Here is a 22336-nt window from a genome sequence, read left to right on the forward strand (position 1 = left end):
TTGAAGGCCTCAACTTCTTTATCCACAGCTTTTACAAAGTTCTTGATAAGGCCCAACTTGATATGAAGGGGAGGCAAAATAATTTTATCGGGCTCAACCAATGGGGATTGTTCACATTTACGTTTCTAGGTACATATGACTTCCTTATGGGCCATTTCTTGACTGTATAGTGGTTCTTGGTGTCACGGCTGTCCAAATAGCACAGTAAGCCGCAGTATTTCGTGAATACAGCCTGTAAACCTGTAAGGAGTGCAACAACTTTCAAATCACAGCAAAGCTGCCATTCGTGATCCTTATATTTGATTACCTCTAGCAGCAAAGCTATGGTTTCAGAAGTTTCTTTCATTTCTACTGTGTAAGCCAAAGGTACCGATGGAAATGCATTGCCATTATGCAGTAGTACTGCTTTCAAGCTGGTTTTAATGGTGTCAATAAATAGTCGCCACTCCTGTGGACTATGTTGTACTCACAGCTGCATCATCAGACCATTGACATCTCTATATGCACACATTCAATTGTGCATATCGAAATATTGAGTGAAGGAAGCAAGCAGCTCTTGATCTGAAACACGAATTTTTTGTCCCTGGGGCTAGAAGAGGTTAGCTTGCTGTTTCGAAAGTTTTAGATCGTGAACCAAATCATTCAGTTCCTTCTGATTAAAGAGCTGAGGCGAAGTGTCGTGATATTCAGGGCAGTACTCTTCTATATGTTAAATGCTTTCTGATTCACTTGACATGGTGTCTGGTTCCGTGGCTTTCAAGTTACAGACAGGAACAGGCAACCCCTCATCATGGGGCACAGGCAAATGCACTGAAGATACATTTGGATTCTTTATTTTATGCCTAGTTTTGCTTGAATATCCCGAAATATTTGTAAGGCAGAAGTAATAATCTGAATAGTGGTCATTAGGTTCAAACCACACCAACGGAACAGCAAATGCCAAGTCTCGGTGTTATCATTTCAACCACTCGGTTAAGGTTGTAGTACAGGTTATGCAAGCAATATGAGGTGCAAAATTTTTATCTTGATCACCAACAGGACAACCAAAACACAGTGTATATGCCTTATTAACCAAATCAGTGATTGGTTTTCTTTGGGCTTTTGGAGTGAATTTCCCACACACATAACAAAAGTTGTCGGGGTGGTTTAGAAAGCAACGACATTTACTAGTTGCCATTTTTCTTAGTGTAAGTTTTAAACACAAAAATTTGCACTATCTTTCACAGGAAACACTCACTGAGGATCTCCTTCACAACACTGGATCACCACACCAGCCATTTAGAGATGATCTAGCTCTCCTCTGCAAATAAAAACAAGCAATTAAACATCAAAACAGAAGGACAGCAAAAAGCGAAATACTGAATACGAAAAATAAAAAGCCTTTAAAAACTCAAAAATGGTTCATGCTAGAACGTTTTAAAAGGTATATTCGGATTCTACATACCAAAATACATACTAGTTGATGTATCACATCCCAGATGCAAAATGGCTGTTGACTAGTGTTATTTAACTAATTCTATTACAATATGGGCAACTGTGATAAGGAAATTAATGACTAAGATTAAATTATAAGCGGCTAACAGCACCTCTATATCGCTTTTGCTTTCAGATTCTTTCAAGAAATTTTCATTAAAATCATCACAAACTAATAATCCCTTCCTTCTGTCTGATAGACAATACAGCAATCCATCAATTTTTTTCATCAAAATTTCCAAGTTACCCAGTGGAGACTTGTTTGATGTAACGATCACAAATGTTACATTCCTTAATATTAACTCGAAGCCACCATGGTTCTATATCTCATAACCTATCAAACATTTACTTATTGTTATACTTTTATATTTGTGTTCCTGTTTTATGAATGTGACACGTCCTCATTTATCCATATTGGATATACGTGAATATGCAGCTAATTTATAACCCATTAGACTAAGATTTTCTATCCTTTAGGTTATATGGTCTTCAAAGAGATAAATGGCATCGATTTCTTTCGAACTACTAATGTACTGCAATTCTAATGAAGCAAGTTGATTTCACTTTGAACTGTACTGTTATAATATAAACTGGGAGACTCCATTAATTTAATTTCGTTTAATACTGTACGTCTGAATTCTATATCCGACCCAAAAATCAATGTCACACCTGACCCCAGTAACCACAGGGATTTGCCTTTTTGTGCCAGTGGCAGCCTTATATTTTCTGCTCACAGATTTGCTAACTTTTCATTACACTCCGTATTCAGGTCTAGACCATGAGAAATAGATCCCTATATTCCTATAGAAGCTACGGCAACAGCATCAATAAGAGATTTTGCATTTGTCTGAAGGAGTCCCCTCAGCTCCATGTTCACCTGGTTAACAGCAGAGATAACTCAGTCGTGATGATGGCGCCACAGATCGTACACGAAACTCATATTTGTATGCTCAGTAACTGCTCCTATTTTGCCCAGGTCACATCTAATACCTTTTTCTCGTTTTTAAACAGGCAGTTTCCAGTTCCCACAACTACCAGCACCTGATATATTTTGTTGAAATTCTTTGACATTTGTCCTAGCTTTTCTGTTACGTGATTAAGACGTGATTGAGACTTGGTATTCACCATCTAATTTTTCCTATAGCTGATGGCCTACACCCATAAACACTGCAAGGAAACAGAGGGCATTTTGACTCTTATTTGGAATCTAAAGTACAGAATTTTTATTCAGTAGACAATTTTCATACATTTCTAGAAGGAGTTATATTGAATGGCTAGCCATTAAGTCTCTAGGGTACAATAACTTTTTTGTGTTACTTACAACTTTTTTTTTGAGGAATGAGACACGAATAAAAATGGACCAACTCATTTACGTAAAACTGGTAATTTTATAGTGTCTTGGCCGCCCCTGAATAACTTTATACGGACGCCCATGTTAATGTCTCCCATGACTCCTACCTAGCAGCAGAACTCTTCTTTGCCTGGTTTGCTTTTCAGCCGAATTACCTGACAGTTTTCTAGCATTTTTCTGCTGCACTCTACGTTTCTCAACATCTGTATGAAGTCTTTCTTTTCTACTAGAACTGTATGCGCGAGAAAACGAATGCATCCTTTTACCTTATTTAACACAACACTAACACTTACAGTAATGTAAGTAAACTTACATTATGCTTATAACAAGAAAAATCGTTTAAAAGTAACTACTAATATCTTATTCACATAATTACTTATGGAGGAAGAATTCACTATGATCTCGTGGGTGCAATATTGGAAAGTTGAGTGTAATTGCTTCACTGAGAATAATTTTTTTATTGCAAAAGGACACGATTCATTTACCTATTTATTTGGCTGAATAGAAATTTTTTCCCTCTCTCAGGAAACAGGACTGATGGAAGTAAATGTGTAAGGTGGTTTCAGTGCCTTAATTAATGGTTATGTGTTATTCAGATGATAGTTCAAAAATAAGTGCTTACTTTCTGGTAGTGATTATACAGTACTGGCCATTAAAATTGATACACAACGAAGATGACGTGCTACAGACGCAAAATTTAACCGACAGGAAGAAGATGTTGTGATATGCAAATGATTAGCTTTTCAGAGCAGCATTCACACAAGGTTGGGGCCAGTGGCGACACCTACAACGTGCTGGCACGAGGAAAGTTTCCAACCGAATTCACAAACACAAACAGCAGCTGGCCGGCGTTGCCTGGTGAAACGTTGTTGTAATGCCTCGTGTAAGGAGGAGAAATGCGTACCATCACGTTTCCGACTTTGATAAAGGTCGGATTGTAGCCTATCGCGATTGCGGTTTATCGTATCGCGACATTGCTGCTCGCGTTGGTCGACATCCAATGACTGTTAGCAGAATATGGAATCGGTGGGTTCAGGAGGGTAATACGGAACGCCGTGCTGTATCCCAACGGCCTCGTATCACTAACAGTCGAGATGACAGGCATCTTATCCGCATTGCTGTAACGGATCGTGCAGCCACGTCTCGATCCCTGAGTCAACAGATGGGGACTTTTGCAAGACAACAACCATCTGCACGAACAGTTCGACGACGTTTGCAGCCGCATGGACTATCAACTCGGAGACCACGGTTGCGGTTGCCCTTGACGCTGCATCACAGACAGGAGCGCCTGCCGTGGTGTACTCAACGACGAACCGGGGTGTACGAATGGAAAAACGTCATTTTTTCGGATGAATCCAGGTTCTGTTTACAGCATCATGATGGTCGCATCCGTGTTTGGTGACGTCGCGGTGAACGCACAATGGAAGCGTATATTCGTCATCGCCATACCGGCGTATCACCTGGGGTGATGGTATGGGGTGCGATTCGTTACACGTCTCGGTCACCTCTTGTTCGCGTTGACGGCACTTTGAACATTGGACATTACATTTCAGATGTGTTACGACCCGTGGCTCTACTCTTCATTCGATCCCTGCAAACCCCTACATTTCAGCAGGATAATGCACAACCGCATGTTTCAGGTCCTTTACGGGCCTTTCTGGATACAGAAGATGTTCGACTGCTGCCCTGGTCATCACATTCTCCAGGTCTCTCACCAATTGAAAACGTCTGGTGAATGGTGGCCGAGCAACTGGCTCGCCACAATACGCCAGTCACTACTCTTGATGAACTGTGGTATCGTGTTGAAGCTGCATGGGCAGCTGCACCTGTACACGCCATCCAAGCTCTGTTTGACTCAATGCCCAGGCGTATCAAGGCCGTTATTACGGCTGAAGGTGGTTATTGTTGGTACTGATTTCTCAGGATCTATGCACCCAAATTGCGTGAAAATGTAATCACATGTCAGTTCCAGTATAATATATTTGTCCATTGAATATCCATTTATCATCTGCATTTCTTCTTGGTGTAGCAATTTTAATGGCCAGTAGTATATTAGCTAAATAAAATTCTGTTATATATTGAAACTTTCTGGCAGATGCCTGCCTGCTTAGCTGTGTGGCAACGTGCTTGCCTCCTATGCACTCTGCCCAGGTTCGATTCCTTGGAGATTATCTCCGATGGTGGACTGGATGTTGTGTTGTACTCATCATCATTTCCTCCTCATAACCGGCCGCAAGTCTCCCTATGTGGCGCCGAATGAAATAAAACTTGCACTTGGCTGCCGAACGCGATTGGGACATCGCAGCCAACAATGCCATACGATCATTTCATTTCATTGCCTGCCAGATTAAAACGTGTGCAGACTGAGACTTGAACTATGAATGTTTGCCTTTTGCGGGGTAGTGGTCTAATGTCTGAGCTACACAAGCATGATTCACAACCAGTATTTACAGCTTTACTTCCGCCAGTACCTCGTCTCCTACTTTCCAAACTTCACAGAAGCTACCCTGACCAACTTGTGAGACTAGCATTCCCGGAAGAATGGCTATTGCGAAGCCATAGCTTAACCACAGCTTGGGGGATATTTCCAGAGTGAAATTTTCACTCTGCAGCGGAGTGTGCGCTGATTTGAAACTTCCTCGCAGAGTGAAATTGTGTGCAGACCGAGAGTTATACAATATTTACACAAAACTTCAGTCACCTGTAACGTCTCCGACAATAACAATGTTTAAATAGAAAAGGACATGCGTACAGAAAATGACATTCGTACAGTAAAACGAGTCATAGGGAAACAAAGGGAGTTTAGCCTTAAACCCACATCGCTTTCATATATTTTGAAAAGCCTTTCGATCGAGTTGAAGGTTATAAATTATTTGCAGTAATGAATGACACTGGCTATCTGTCACAAGAGCAATAAAAACCTTATATCATGAAACGTAAATGATAACAAATACAGGAGACAGAAAAGGATAAATGAGAGGAAAACCAGTGGAGAAGTGAGACACAGGTTTTTATTTTCACCCACTCCTTCTGTAAGACGGGTATATTTCTATTCTCTATTGTCAAACCACAGTTTATGGAAGATGTTTATATTTTATTAATAGTATTAAGTAGTAATAATTAGTATTTGTCATGTTGGAAATAATTATGGTAGCAGGGAATGTCTGCACCAAAGTATTGTTGGCAAGAGAGACCGCACATTGATACAATTTTGAAAAGGGTAGGAGAGACAGCGTATGGATACATTTTAAGAAAAGAGCGGGAAAGACCGCGAATTGATACATTTTGTAATGGTAGCAGGGATTGTCTGCACCAGAAAGCATTGTTGGCAGGAGAGACCGTACTTTAGCCTTCGTAGGAAGTCAGTAGTAAGCGAGAAGTGAAGCGAGTAGGTAGCAGGTCTGAAGCGAGAGGTTGAGAGAAGCGGTATGCCTGCCAGCCACCAGCTATGATTTACAAGAGATTATAAACGGATGTACGGAGACATCAGCTAACTATTATCATAAGAGGAACTAATATTGTTGAATTATTTTTGTGAGAAACTCAAGACTGCTGAAGGTATGTTTGAGCAATGCTAATTGTAAGATTATTGTAAAAAGTAAGTCCCATTTGAATGTTTGTAAAATCATTTCATTCAGAATATAATTAATTTTTGCCAGCAATATTACATTACTGATTATACTCCATCCCAGAAACCAACAACGTAAAATTTTGCAAAATTTTATTGTTAAGTAAAATTTTATTGTTGTCAAGAAAAAGTTTAACTATGAATAACGTAACGTCAGTCAAATTAATTAAAGAATAACGTCAGTTTTGGTAATAAATACAGCCACTTATTATGACAGCCCACCAGCAGCTAATAGAGTATAGTAAAACAGAGTAATTATATTCACTTCGCAGTTCGATGTAGCAGTCAGATGGCGATCCAGTAACAGTAAAAAAGGTAATGAACAGTTTTGGTAACGACTGAGGGCCACGACGACGACACATTCTGTGTTTCGTCGAAATAATCAGAAAATAACTTTTAATAAGCAGCATTTAAATTTGTATGCGAAGATTGAGAAAGAGAATTAATTTCAAAGGGAAGATTTCGTTTGTTATTATTAAGCGAGAGGTAGAAATCCTAAGGGAAGGTTTCATAGGGTATTGTAGAAGGGAAGGTTGAGTAACAAAAGAGATATATAGAGGAGACGGGAAGGTTTCACTTCTAACGTTTATACTGACAATGTCCTTAAAAATGGGAAATGACAAAATTATTCGGATTAGTCACGGGATCATTTATTCGGCACGAGAGTGTTACGGAGATGCTAGACAAAAGTCGAGTGCAGACGCAACAAGAGAGGTGGTGTGCATCACAGAAAGGCTTACTAACGAAATTTTGAGAGATCGCTTTCGAGAAGACTCTCATAACATATTACTTCCTCCCACATACATCCCGCGGAAAGACAACGATGTGCAAATCTAAAAATTAGAGTTTATGCAGCGGCTTACCGACTGTAATTATCCCCACGCGCCAGGCATATGTGGAAGATAGCAGGGGGGACCAGTTTGTGGTACCAGATATACTCTTCGCCGCACACCGCTGGGTGGGTTGCAGAGTACGATGCAGATGTAGATGAGTGTTAGCTGTGTCTGTCTTGAAACTTCCTGGGCGATTAAAACTGAGTGCCGGACCGAGACTCGAATTCGGGACCTTTGGCTTTCGCCCGCAAGTGCTCTATCGTCTGAGCTACCCAAGCAAAACTCGCGCCTCGTCCTCACAGCTTCAATTCTGCCAGTATCTCGTCTCCTACCTCCCAAACTTCACAGAAGCTCTCTTGCGAACCTTGCAGAACTAGCACTCCTGGAGGAAAGAAGTGTCGGACCGGCACTCAGTTTTAATCTGCCAGGAAGTTTCATACCAGCGCACACTCCGCTGCAGAGTGAAAATTTCATTCTGCAAACATCCCCCAGGCTGTGGCTAAGCCATGTCTCCGCCATATCCTTTCTTCCAGGAGTGCTAGTTCTGCAAGGTTCGCAGGAGAGCTTCTGTGAAATTTGGAAGGTAGGAGACGAGATACTGGCAGAAGTGAAGCTGTGAGGACGGGTCGTGAGTCGTTCTTGGGTAGCTCAGATGGTAGAGCACTTGCCCGCGAAAGATAAAGGTCCCGAGTTCGATTCTCGGTCCGGCAGACAGTTTTAATCTGCCGGGAAGTTTCATATCAACGCACACTCCGCTGCAGAGTGAAAATTTCATTCTGTGCCTATCTTTTCCGCTTGTGCAGTGACGGGCGGGCTGTCGCTGGCGACGACGGGCGTGGTGCTGGCGCGGTTCGGCGGCGCGTCGCGCGCCAACCTGCTGCAGGGGTTCGCGTCCAGCCCGCAGCTCTACCTGGCGCTGCTGCTCGCCACGGCGCAGCTCTGCCTGGCGCTGGTGCTGTCCGCCGCCCGCTGCTTCGGAGACATCGAGGACAAGCTGGGCATGCCGCAAGGTCGGCCTCCACTGCTCTGAGCTGCGGTGCCAGACTGCGGCACTGGTGTCATTGCTGCACGTAGTGTATACTGATGTGACACATGCATTCTCCAGACTGATACACTACGTGATCAAAAGTAACCGGACACCTGGCTGAAAATGAGGTACACGTTCGTGCCGCCCTCCATCGTTAATGTTCGAATTCAATATGGTGTTAGCGCACCCTTAGCCATGATGAGAGCTTCCACTCTCGCAGGCATTCAGTCAGTCACCTGCTGGAAGGTTTCTTGGGGAATGGCAGCCCATTCTTCACACAGTACTGCGCTGAGAAGAGGTATCGATGTCGGTCGGTGAGGCCTGGCACGAAGTCGGCGTTCCAAAACATCCCAAAGGTGTTCTATAGCATTCAGGTCATGACCCTGTACAGGCCAGTCCATTACAGGGTTGTTATTGTCGTGTAACCAGTCCGCCACAGGCCGTGCATTATGGACAGGTGCTCGATCGTGTTGAAAGATGCCACCTCCATCCCCGAATTGCTCTTCAACAGTGGGAAGCAAGAAGGTGCTTCAAACATCAATGTACGCCGGTGCTGTGACAGTGCCACGCAAAACAACAAGGGGTGCAAGCCCCCTCCATAAAAAACACGACCACACTATAACACCACCGCCTCCGAGTTTTACTGTTGGCACTACACACGCTGGCAGATGACGTTCACCGGGCAATTGCCGTACCAACACCCTGCCATTGGATCGCCACATTGTGCACCGTGATTCGTCACTCCACACAACGTTTTTACACTGTTCAGTCGTCCACCTACGCTCCTTACACAAAGCGAACGTCGTTTGGCATTTACCGGCGTGATGTGTGGCCTACAAGCAGCCGCTCGACCATGAAATCCCAGTTTTCTCACCTTCCGCCTAACTGTCATAGTACTTGTAGTGGATCCTGACGTTGTTTGGAATTCCTGTGGATGGTCTGGATAGATGTCTGCCTATAATACATTACGACCTTCTTCAACTGTCGGCGGTCTCTGTCAGTCAACAGACGAGGTCGGCCTGTACGCTTCTGTGCTGTACGTGTCCTTTAATGTTTCTGCTTCACTATCACATCGGAAACAGTGGACCTAGGGATGTTTAGGAGTGTGGAATTCTCGCGTATAGACGTATGACGCAAATGACACCCAGTCAATTGACCACGTTCGGAGTTTGTGAGTTCCACGGAGCGTCCCATTCTGCTCTCTCACGATGTCTAATGACTATTGAGGTCGCTGATATCGACTACCTGGCAGCACAGTGCACTTAATATGAAAAACGTATATTTTTGGGGACGTCCGGATACTTTTGATCACATAGTGTTTCTACAAGGATGGGCAAAAATATGAAAACACTAAAGACACAACACATTACCACGCCTAATACGGTCTAGGAAAACGGTTGGCATTAGAAACATATTCGAGTCACCTCGATATGGATAAGCACAGGTTCCGTATGATCTTAAAGGGAATCTGACACGGTCATCGTGCAATAACCACTCCCAGACGGCGGTTGGCAGCTCTAGCAGTGGAAGACGGTGTTTCTGGGACGCGGGAAAACAGTGCAATCCTTGTCTTAATGCGGAAACAGAGCGATTTACCGTACGTCCAAAAGGGCATGTTCATTGGCTTCCTGGCAGCATTCCTGAAATGGCAAAGTGCGCGAACTGTTCGCGTGCCCCCGTCGTTAAGGTAAGTTGTGCATGGTAAAGTAGCACTGTCCAAAACCGACGGCGAGTCAACTGTGGTACACCATGGGCCTTTCACGATAGGGGTGAACGACGTCTGTGGAGATGTGCATGGTCGAACAGACATGCAGCTGTTGAACAACTGACAGCCCAGCAAACGTTGCTACGTATGGCCATCCGCAACGGACGCCTGGTTCATGCAAGCATGCTGACTGCTGTTCATCAGTGAAAAAGGCTGCTGATGCTCACTGAGTGGTGACGGGTGGCCTTTCCGCATGTATCATGTTTGGTGCGTGTGGCCCTGCAACAGTCTTTGGAAGGCTCCAGGGTGGATGAGGGAGCGTTACGGTTTGGGAAACATTTCTGTGGCATCCCTGGTTGGTCATTCTGGAAGGGGAGTGGATCAACACAAATATGCATCTATTCTTGGGCACCATGTCTACAGTTACATGAAATTTGTTTCTTCTCGACACGATGGCGTGTACAGTAGAACAATGCAAAGTGTGACACAGTTCTCAGGGTACGCGCTTGGATCACGATTAGTTTACCGTACTCCGTTGACCAGCAAACTCTGGAGACATAAACGCAATCGAGAATCTCTGGGACTAACTCGATCGAGCTGTTTGCTCCATGGGTCCTGAAGTGAGTAATCTAACGCAGCTGGCCACGGCACTGGAATCACCAAGTTCCACCTCCCTGTCTGCATCTTCCAGAACCTCATTGACTCTCTATCTGAACGTCTCGCAACGACCCGCATTTCAAAAGTGATTACTCAGGCTTTTAACAGGTCGTCGCATTAATGTCTATGGACAGTGTATAACATTCACCCAGCAAAGAAATGGCGAGCTCGGGTTATGATGTTAGAGGTGGTAAGCGATGACGCACCCTTCTCTGCAAAGTAGATCACAAAGACTCAGTAGTATTGAGATGTCGTGACGGCGATGGCCAAGGGGTATAGGACAATTCGTCCTCGTGCTAACAAAAACAGTCCTGGACAACGTGAGGTGTGTGAACAGCAGCTCTCATATTTTTGAACACAGTATGTACGTTGCGGAACAGACATTGTACCATGGGATGGAACTGATCAGCCCAGATGATCACATAATCCTTGGAAGTAATGCCACCTTGTAGAGTACTATCACAGTATGGCTGCATGAATCATCACCACACCTCCGTCATGTTTTAGGACCTAAACTCGACTAGAAGTTGATAACAGTGTGAAACAAGATTCTTCCGACCATACGACTTTCTTCCATCGTCACATACGAGGTGCATTCAAGTTCTAAGGCCTTCGATTTTTTTTCTAATTAACTACTCAACCGAAATGGATGAAACTGGCGTTACTTCTCGACGTAATCACCCTGCAGACGTACACATTTTTCACAACGCTGACGCCATGATTCCATGGCAGCGGCGAAGGCTTCTTTAGGAGTCTGTTTTGACCACTGGAAAATCGCTGAGGCAATAGAAGCACGGCTGGTGAATGTGCGGCCACGGAGAGTGTCTTTCATTGTCGGAAAAAGCCAAAAGTCACTAGGAGCCAGGTCAGGTGAGTAGGGAGCATGAGGAATCACTTCAAAGTCGTTATCACGAAGAAACTGTTGCGTAACGTTAGCTCGATGTGCGGGTGCGTTGTCTTGGTGAAACAGCACACGCGCAGCCCTTCCCGGACGTTTTTGTTGCAGTGCAGGAAGGAGTTTGTTCTTCAAAACATTTTCGTAGGATGCACCTGTTACCGTAGTGCCCTTTGGAACGCAGTGGGTAAGGATTACGCCCTCGCTGTCCCAGAACATGGACACCATCATTTTTTCAGCACTGGCGGTTACCCGAAATTTTTTTGGTGGCGGTGAATCTGTGTGTTTCCATTGAGCTGACTGGCGCTTTGTTTCTGGATTGAAAAATGGCATCCACGTCTCATCCATTGTCACAACCGACGAAAAGAAAGTCCCATTCGTGCTGTCGTTGCGCGTCAACATTGCTTGGCAACATTCCACACGGGCAGCCGTGTGGTCGTCCGTCAGCATTTGTGGCACCCACCTGGATGACACTTTTCGCATTTTCAGGTCATCATGCAGGATTGTGTGCACAGAACCCACAGAAATGCCAACTCTGGAGGCGATCTGTTCAACAGTCATTCGGCAATCCCCCAAAACAATTCTCTCCACTTTCTCGATCATGTCGTCAGACCGGCTTGTGCGAGCCTGAGGTTGTTTCGGTTTGTTGTCACACGATGTTCTGCCTTCATTAAACTGTCGCACCCACGTACGCACTTTCGACACATCCATAGCTCCATCACCACATGTCTCCTTTAACTGTCGATGAATTTCAATTGGTTTCACACCATGCAAATTCAGAAAACGAACGATTGCACGCTGTTCAAGTAAGGAAAACGTCGCCATTTTAAGTATTTAAAACAGTTCTCATTCTCGCCGCTGACGGTAAAATTCCATCTGCCGTACGGTGCTGCCATCTCTGGGACGTATTGACAATGAATGCGGCCTCATTTTAAAACAATGCGCATGTTTCTATCTCTTTCCATTACGGAGAAAAATAATCGGAGGCCTTAGAACTTGAATGCACCTCGTAATCCAAGCTTTATGGCTTCGGCACCATGTTTTCCTATTACGGGCATTTGCATCAGAGATGAGTGATTTTGTAATTCCAGCTCTCTCTGCAATTCCCACTTAAAAGCAGTACCTTTCGTTTTGTTTTGGTGCTGACAGTAATCGCGGGTGCGATATTCAGTTCTGCAGTGGCTTTTACAGCCGTCATCCTCTTGTTTTTTCGTCACAGTCCTCTTCAATTACCGTGTCACGTTAACTTAACACACACTTCCGTCCTCGTCCTCGGATGACGATTTTCCGCCTCCCTTGTATGCCGTGTAAATCCTCGATACGGTGCCTCTTGAGACACCAGACACTTTGTGTCCCTTGGTTACGAAAGTACCCTCCATAGGAGCACCAACAAAATGGCTCTGAGCACTATGGGACTCAACATCGTAGGTCATAAGTCCCCTAGAACTTAGAACTACTTAAACCTAACTAACCTAAGGACATCATACACACCCATGCCCGAGGCAGGATTCGAACCTGCGACCGTAGCAGTCCCGCGGTTCCGGACTGCAGCGCCAGAACCGCTAGACCACCGCGGCCGGCGAGCACCAACAATTTGCCCATCTCGAATGCATTAAGCTGCGACATAAGGCACTCGGCACGTGTCAGGACAGTGTTTCTGAGCATGACTGACGCTTGCAAAGCATTGAGGATATTGCGCTGCTGCGATTCATGGTTAAATACACGCTTGCCCTGCATCTGCATTTATTTTCAAGCGTACTTTTCTAGCGGTGTTTCCATATTTTTGTCGAATCCCTGTACATCTGTTTTCTCTACACAGTTGTGTACAGCTTTAGTTTATGTAAAGAAGAACATCAACGAAAAAAGAAAAGGCGTTGCAACATATGTATAATGATTGACTGGCACGTTTCAGCCACGAGACCACCTCTAATTCTCGGACTGTCATTCTATCATGTTCAAAAAAGATTACTAGGCATCAGTTATCTACTTTTAAGACTGTATGCCTCACAATTAGTAAATATTTGAAAAATTTCGCCGGCCAGTGTGGCCGGCGGTTCTAGGCGCTACAGTCTGGAACCGCGCGACCGCTATGGTCGCAGGTTCGAATCCTGCCTCGGGCATGGCTGTGTATGATGTCCTTAGGTTAGTTAGATTTAAGTAGTTCTAAGTTCTAGGGGACTGATGACCTCAGATGTTAAGTCCCATAGTGCTCAGAGCCATTTGAACCATTTTTTTTTTTTTTTGAAAAATCTCGCGAATCATCGCCAAGAACTTCTGCTAAAAATTCCTTTACTGTAAGAGGAGGAGATTAGCGTTTAACGTCCCGTCGACAACGAGGTCATTAGAGACGGAGCACAAGCTCGGATGAGGGAAGGATGGGGAAGGAAATCGGCCGTGCCCTTTCGAAGGAACCATCCCGGCATTTGCCTGAAGTGATCTAGGGAAATCACGGGAAACCTAAATCAGGGTGGCCGGACGTGGGATTGAACCGTCGTCCTCCCGAATGCGAGTCCAGTGTGCTACCCACTGCGCCACCTCGCTCGGTCTTTACTGTAGAATCAGTTTCGTGTCTACAGATCAACAGATACCACGAAGTACATTCCTGGAAATGGAAAAAAGAACACATTGACACCGGTGTGTCAGACCCACCATACTTGCTCCGGACACTGCCAGAGGGCTGTACAAGCAATGATCACACGCACGGCACAGCGGACACACCAAGAACCGCGGTGTTAGCCGTCGAATGGCGCTAGCTGCGCAGCATTTGTGCACCGCCGCCGTCAGTGTCAGCCAGTTTGCCGTGGCATACGGAGCTCCATCGCAGTCTTTAACACTGGTAGCATGCCGTGACAGCGTGGACGTGAACCGTATTTGCAGTTGACGGACTTTGAGCGAGGGCGTATAGTGGGCATGCGGGAGGCCGGGTGGACGTACCGCCGAAATGCTCAACACGTGGGGCGTGAGGTCTCCACAGTACATCGATGTTGTCGCCAGTGGTCGGCGGAAGGTGCACGTGCCCGTCGACCTGGGACCGGACCGCAGCGACGCACGGATGCACGCCAAGACCGTAGGATCCTACGCAGTGCCGTAGGGGACCGCACCGCCACTTCCCAGCAAATTAGGGACACTGTTGCTCCTGGGGTATCGGCGAGGACCATTCGCAACCGTCTCCATGAAGCTGGGCTACGGTCCCGCACACCGTTAGGCCGTCTTCCGCTCACGCCCCAACATCGTGCAGCCCGCCTCCAGTGGTGTCGCGACAGGCGTGAATGGAGGGACGAATGGAGACGTGTCGTCTTCAGCGATGAGAGTCGCTTCTGCCTTGGTGCCAATGATGGTCGTATGCGTGTTTGGCGCCGTGCAGGTGAGCGCCACAATCAGGACTGCATACGACCGAGGCACACAGGGCCAACACCCGGCATCATGGTGTGGGGAGCGATCTCCTACACTGGCCGTACACCACTGGTGATCGTCGAGGGGACACTGAATAGTGCACGGTACATCCAAACCATCGTTCTACCATTCCTAGACCGGCAAGGGAACTTGCTGTTCCAACAGGACAATGCACGTCCGCATGTATCCCGTGCCACCCAACGTGCTCTAGAAGGTGTAAGTCAACTACCCTGGCCAGCAAGATCTCCGGATCTGTCCCCCATTGAGCATGTTTGGGACTGGATGAAGCGTCGTCTCACGCGGTCTGCACGTCCAGCACGAACGCTGGTCCAACTGAGGCGCCAGGTGGAAATGGCATGGCAAGCCGTCCCACAGGACTACATCCAGCATCTCTACGATCGTCTCCATGGGAGAATAGCAGCCTGCATTGCTGCGAAAGGTGGATATACACTGTACTAGTGCCGACATTGTGCATGCTCTGTTGCCTATGTCTATGTGCCTGTGCTTCTGTCAGTGTGATCATGTGATGTATCTGACCCCAGGAATGTGTCAATAAAGTTTCCCCTTCCTGGGACAATGAATTCACGGTGTTCTTATTTCAATTTCCAGGAGTGTATTTACGCCTTACAAGGGGATAAATATCAATGTCATCGTCACTGTTCTCAAATACTAATTTGTGTTATATCGTCAGTAGTAAAATGAGCCGCACATTGCTCTCGTGCATTTATACTAACAGGAAATAATAAAGTTACGAAGGGAAGCACTCTACATACTGATGAGAGCGGAGGGTACGTGGATGGACCGGGGAAAAGCCCTAATAGCGGGTACAGTGGGACGTGCCCCTGCCATACACTTCATAATGGTTTGCAGATTACAGATGTAGATGTGGATGCTGATTTTTAGGAGACCACGTACAGCATAGTAGTGCGAACCATTAATGAGTACTGCTCGAATGTTAGGGATCCACAACAGTTCGACTAAAGGAAAACATCGAAGAAGTTCAGAGGTTGGCTAGTAGATTTGTTACCGGTAGGTTCGATCAACACGTATTACGGAGATGCTTTGGGAACTCAAATGCCAATCCCGGAGGGAAGGCGACGTTCTTTTCACGGAACGGTACTGAGAAAATTTAGAGAACCGGCATTGGAAGCTGACTGTACAAAACGACTCTGCTGCCGCCAAGCTGCAGGACTGCGTAAACAAGAGAAATAAGGGCTTGTTTAAAATGGTTCAAATGGCTCTAGCAAGGGAACCTCCCTATCGCACGCCCCTCAGATTTAGTTATAAGTTGGCTCAGTGGATAGGCCTTAAAAAACTGAACATAGATCAATCGAGAAAACAGGAAGAAGTTGTGTGGAACTATGAAAAAATAAGCAAAATATACGAACTGAGTAGTCCATGCGAAGATAGGCAACATCAAGGATAGTGTAAGCTCCCGAGCGCCGTGGTCCCATGGTTAGCGTGAGCAGCTGCGGCATAAGAGGTACTTGGTTCAAGTATTCCCTCGAGTGAAAAGTTTAATTTTTTATTTTCAATTTATGTGACAAACTCTTATGTTTTCATCACGTTTAGGAGTGATTATCACGTCCACAAGAAAACCTAAGTCGGGCAAGGTAGAAGAATCTTTTTACGCATTCGCCAAGTGTACAAGTTAGGTGGGTCGACAACATATTCCTGTCATGTGACGCACATGCCGTCACCAGTGTCGTATAGAATATATCAGACGTGTTTTCCCTTGGAGGAATCGGTTGACCTATGACCTTGCGATCAAATGTTTTCGGTTCCCATTGGAGAGGCACGTCCTTTCGTCTACTAATCGCACGGTTTTGCGGTGCGGTCCCAAAACACAGACACTAAACTTATTATAGTGAACAGAGAACGGACAGATCATAACTATGCGAAAATAAAGAAAGTAAACTTTTCACTCGAGGGAAAACTTGAGCCAAGGACCTCTCGTTCCGCAGACGCTCACGCATCCACGGGACCACGGTGCTCCTGAACATACACTTTCCTTGATGTTCCATATGTTGCACGTGGACTACTCTGTTTGTATATTTTTCTTATTTTTTCATAGTTCCACACAACTTCTTCTTGTTTTCTCGATTGATCTGTGTTCAGTTTTTCAAGGCCTATCCACTGTGCCAACTTATAACTAAATCTGAGGGGGGGGGGGGGGGGTGCGATGGGGAGGTTTCCTTGTAAGCACTGTGGGACTTAACATCTGGGGTCATCAGTCCCCTAGACTTAGAACTACTTAAACCTAACTAACCTAAGGACATCACAGACATCCATGCCCGAGGCAGGATTCGAACCTGCGACCGTAGCAGCCGCGCGGTTGCGGAGTGAAGCGCCTAGAACCGCACGGCCACAGCGGCCGGCAAGGACTTGTATAATCTGTCGTTTTTTCCTCTCTCTATCTGCGGGTGGAACAAGAAAGGAAATGACTAGTACTGCTATGTGCTTTGCGGTGGCTTGCGGAGTTTGTAGGTAACCATGAACGAATATCTGTCCGCAGATGCCTTAGTGTTGTATCCACGGACCCAACCAACCAACCAACTCGCGCACGTTCGCCCTGACCGTGACATCGCTGGCCACAGTTCCTGTCGCGGCCGTCGGCGTCTCAGGGCGTTGCCGCCGACGGAAGAGTTCGCGTCATGGCTGAGCTCGGGTCCGCAGCGCCCTCTGCCTTTTGCCTATAAGGAGGAGCGCGGGTCCCGAGACGGGCAGTCTTGTCGATTGTCTATTGCCAGCCTTTCGTGGAGTTTATAGCGGAGCCATTGCAGTGTGATAATTGCTATTGTATTCGACTAGGCTCAGTAGACGGATTACTCTTGGATATTACTTGGACTTGTATTGCTGGTGCACGTTTCGTCAGAAGTAAAGATAAGTTATCTCTTCATTCTAGCTGGCGCAAATCTTGTCATTAATTATTTTTAGGCCAACAGACACCTTGACCAATTCACCGCTTGGTGCCACCAGTGGTTCCTCCGTGTTAATCCCTCCAAGACAGGCGATCATCATAGGCCGCACCACCCGCTCCTTCCGCCTTCATGATTTCTACCTCACCATTTATGGCCGTCCTCTCCACCTCACTCCTACCCTCAAGTACCTTGGCCTCACACTCGACCGCCACCTCAGCTGGACTCCCCATCTCCTTACCATCCAAAACAAAGCTCACAACTGCCTCCGCCTCCTGAAACTCCTGTCCGGCCGGACGTGGGGTCTGCATCCTTCCACCATCCTTCACACCTACAAATCCATGATCCGCCCCATCCTTTGTTATGCCAGCATCGTTTGGATTTCCGCCCCTCCCCGGTTCTATAAAGCCCTCCAAATCCTCGAACGCCCTGCACTCCGCCTCGCCTTCCACATCCGCCTTCTGTCCCCCACGCGCATCCTCTACGACGTCATCCCCTTCCCCCACCTTCTCCTTTTCCTTGAACACATCCGCACACTATATATTGTCCGCCGCCTAGATCCCCCTCACCCCATGGTGTCTCCCTTCCTCTCCACTCCCAACCAGTTGCCGCGCCTTTACCATTGTGTCCCTCCCTCTCTCCATCTCCACACCCTCCATCTCATTTCCCAACACAACTTCCACCATCTACCCCTCCCGGATGATGAGCTTCGCCCTGACATCTACCCTTCCTACCAACTCTAACCCCTTGCCTCAGGGCTCCCTCTCCTCCCCCTCCCTCCTTCTGAGCGGCTTTCCCCTCCTACTCCCCCTCCATCTCTTGTGCCTCCTTTCAGTGTCTCTGCGCTCTCTCCTGCCCTGTCTTCCCTTTTCCTCTCCCACCCCACGTTGTGGCCAACTTTTAACCTGTGCATGCGCATTCAGTGTCTTCTCTGTGTTTTCAAGAATCGCCAACTGTGTTTTTTAACTTTCTGGTGACTTTTTTAACTGTCCCCCATGAACGTCTACATGTCCATGCCTTTTACCTCCATTTTCTCCCCTTGCTCTGTTTTATGTTCCCCTTTTTTATCTCCTTATGTATGTATCATTTTATTCTTGTTTTAGTTGTCATGTCTCTCAGCTGAAGAGCGGCGGATTGTGCCGCTGACAGCCCTCCCCTGCCCATATGGGGCAGGGGAATGAAATCACAATACTGGAAAAAAAAAAGCCAACAGACATAGCTACATCCTGCTCACTACCCACGCTTTATACAATTTGTGGTGGCTGCCCCAAAGGTACCGCCGAGGACCTAGGGTTTGGGAGCCATCACAAAACTTAGCTTGTGGACACGAGTGTATGTGGTGAAGCCCATGCTGAAAGAGCTCGCTCTGTGCGGCAGGTTTCGGGTGGCAGCGCGCGCTGCTGCGCACCGCGCTGGTTGGGCTGGCGGTGCTGGCGGCGGAGGGCGTGCCGCGCTTCGACCTGCTGATGGGGCTGGTGGGCGGCTCTCTGACGGGCCCGCTCATGCTGCTGCTGCCGCCGCTCGTGTACGCGCGCCTGCGCACCATGCAGGACCAGGCGCGACGCGTCCCGGCGCCCGACTACACCGCCACCGACGACAGCGTCGACGAGACGCTCCCGCCGAGTCTGCCACCTGTCGGCACTGCCGAGAGGTCAGTAGAGCGCTGCCGGCACGCGGACGATCCGCGTGGTCTGCACCGGAGAGAGGGCGATTTCACTTCTCGTGGCTCGACGGAAGCTGCCGAATACGACCGCGCTTCAGTTTCTCCCAACTGCACGTGGTTTGCGATGTACCGGGTGATCAAAAAGTCAGTATAAATTTGAAAACTTAATAAACCACGGAATAATGTAGATAGAGAGGTAAAAATTGACACACATGCTTGGAATGACATGGGGTTTTATTAGAATCACACCATATTGTTAGACGAGTGAAAGATCTCTTGCGCACGTCGTTTGGTTATGATCGTGTGCTCAGCCACCACTTTCGTCATGGTTGGCCTCCCACGTCTGAAGACCTCAGTCCGTGCGATTATTGGCTTTGGGATTACCTGAAGTCGCAAGTGTATCGTGATCGACTGACATATCTAGGGATGCTGAAAGACAATATCCGACGCCAATGCCTCACCATAACTGGGGACATGCTTTATAGTGCTGTTCACAACATTATTCCTCGATTACAGCTATTGTTGAGGAATGGTGGTGAACATCATGAGCATTTCCTGTAAAGAACATCATCTTTGCCTTGTTTTACTTTGTTATGCTATTATTGCTATTCTGATCAGATGTCAGACATCTGTCAGACATCTGTCAGACATTTTTTGAACTTTTGTATTTTTTTGGTTCTAATAAAACCCTGTGACATTCCAAGTATATGTGTCAATTTGTAACTCTCTATCTACATTATTCCGTGATTTATTGTTTTCAAATTTATACTGACTTTTTGATCACCTGGTAGATGTTCCTTTCTTCCGTCGAAACACTGGTCTGATGAAGCTCTCCATGCTGGTCTATCCTGTGCAAGCGTCTTCATCGCGGCGTAACTGCATGCTTCTGTATCCAAGCTTTGGTCTCCCTCTACAGTTTTTACTCACCACAATTCCTTCTACTGTCAAACTGGCGATTGTTTATTCCCTCAGGATGTGTCCGATCAATCCATTCCTTTTTTGATTCAAGTTGTACCATAATTTTCTTTCTCCCACGATTTGATTCAGGATCTCCTCACTTGTTATTTGATCTATCCACCTAATCCTCAGCGTTCTTCTATACCATCACAATTCAAGAGCTTCTATACTTTTCTTATCTGAAATGTTTATCGGCCAGATTTCACATTTGAATAAGCCCACAATCTAGACAAATACAGGGTGTCCCACTCGAACCGCCCTGATTTCAAGGACCCAGGAGAGAAAAACCACAATGACAAATGCGCCAAATTGTAGAGCACTTCAAAGAACTTATATTCCCACGTCAGAAGTGCCAAGTATCGTCGCCAGAGTGCAGCATGGTCGAATACAGTGAAAATGGCGACTGCACAGCAGCGCTCGCAAACAGTAGTGTGGTTTGCCGAAAAAAAAAATCGCCGATTACTGTGCAAAGAAATTATCGTCGTTTCTATGAATGGAATGTGATCCACCTGGTGTGAAAACAATTAAGGAATGGTATAGGAAGTTTTCGGCAACAGGAAGTGTTCTCAAACATTTTGGTGGTGCACGTTACGGAGTTTCAGAAGAGACAGTGGAGGACATCAGACAAACGTTTCTCAGAAGCCCACATAAGTCAATTCGTGAAGCATCTAGGCAACTTGATGTACCTCGATCAACATTGCATCGTGTAGTTCAAATTCTGCAATGATTCGATGAACCCTCTTCCAGGCATTTAAGTTTGAATTGCAGAGTAGTCATGTAGATGTAGATGAACATGTGATGCCAAACGACAAACTACACTGACAACAGTTTGCTGCGCATATGCTGCAGCGTATTGCTATGGATGCCAGCTTCCTGGAAAGATGTTTATTCTCAGATGAGGCAACCTTTCATATATCAGGATGGATTGATAGGCGTTATGTTCGGAAAATCCGCACGTTGTCCTTGAACATGTTAGTGATAGCCCTGCACTAAACGTCTGGTGCGGGCTAATGCACGACAGGATTGTTGGACCGTTCTTTGCGGAACGAACAGTGAATGGGTCAGTGCACCTGGACATGTTGGAGCAGTTTGTGTACCCTCAGATACAAGACTTGCAACCCAACATCATTTTTCAGCAAGATGGATCTCTACCGCATTGGTCAACGGCTATTCGCAAGTTCCTGGATAGGAAAGTTCCCAATCGTTGGATCGGACGGAGAGGACCCATTGCCTGGCCACCACGTTCACCCGAAATTACGCCGCTTGATTTCTTCATGTGGGGATTCGTGAAGGACCGCGTATATGCGACAAAAGTGGGCGATATTCCTACGTTGCGACATCGTATCACTAATGCGATTGCAACAATAACAGAGGAAACGTTACAAAGAACATGGCAAGAAATTGAATATAGACTTGATATTCTTCGTGCTACAGATGGTTCCCATGTAGATGTGTGTTGATGATAAATAAATAAATTCTTTGCATCTAAAATGTGGTGTATTTTTCATTGTCGTATCTACTGTGGTTTTCTTCGTGGGTCTTTGAAATCAGAGAGGTTTGAGCGGGACACTCTGTACTTTCAGAAAAGACATGTCATCACTAAAATATATTATGCGAATTGAAGATGAAGGGGGGAGAAACGAAAGGAAAGGAACTATTGAAGTCAGCTACAGGAGGACTTATGCGGAATAAGCGGCGACGAGTGAAAATGTGTGCTGAACCGGGATTCGAACCCAGGATCTCCTGCTTATTTGCCAGCTGTGCATAAGTCCTCCTGTAGCTGACTTTAAAAGTTCCTTCCCCTTCCTTTCGGTTCTTCCCCCTCTACCTTCAATT

General features: G+C 46.3%; 1 protein-coding gene across 1 annotated transcript in view; it reads left to right on the forward strand.

The window, feature by feature from the left end:
• Window positions 1-22336, forward strand: part of LOC126100543 (uncharacterized) — a 218154-nt gene that overhangs the window by 184172 nt on the left and 11646 nt on the right. The window contains exons 8-9 of the mRNA XM_049911161.1: window positions 8089-8295; window positions 19258-19531. Of these exons, the coding sequence (XP_049767118.1) occupies window positions 8089-8295; window positions 19258-19531 (481 nt within the window). The remainder of the gene's footprint in view (window positions 1-8088; window positions 8296-19257; window positions 19532-22336) is intronic.

This window comes from Schistocerca cancellata, chromosome 9 (assembly GCF_023864275.1).
Source record: "Schistocerca cancellata isolate TAMUIC-IGC-003103 chromosome 9, iqSchCanc2.1, whole genome shotgun sequence".
Taxonomy (NCBI): Eukaryota; Metazoa; Arthropoda; class Insecta; order Orthoptera; family Acrididae; genus Schistocerca; species Schistocerca cancellata.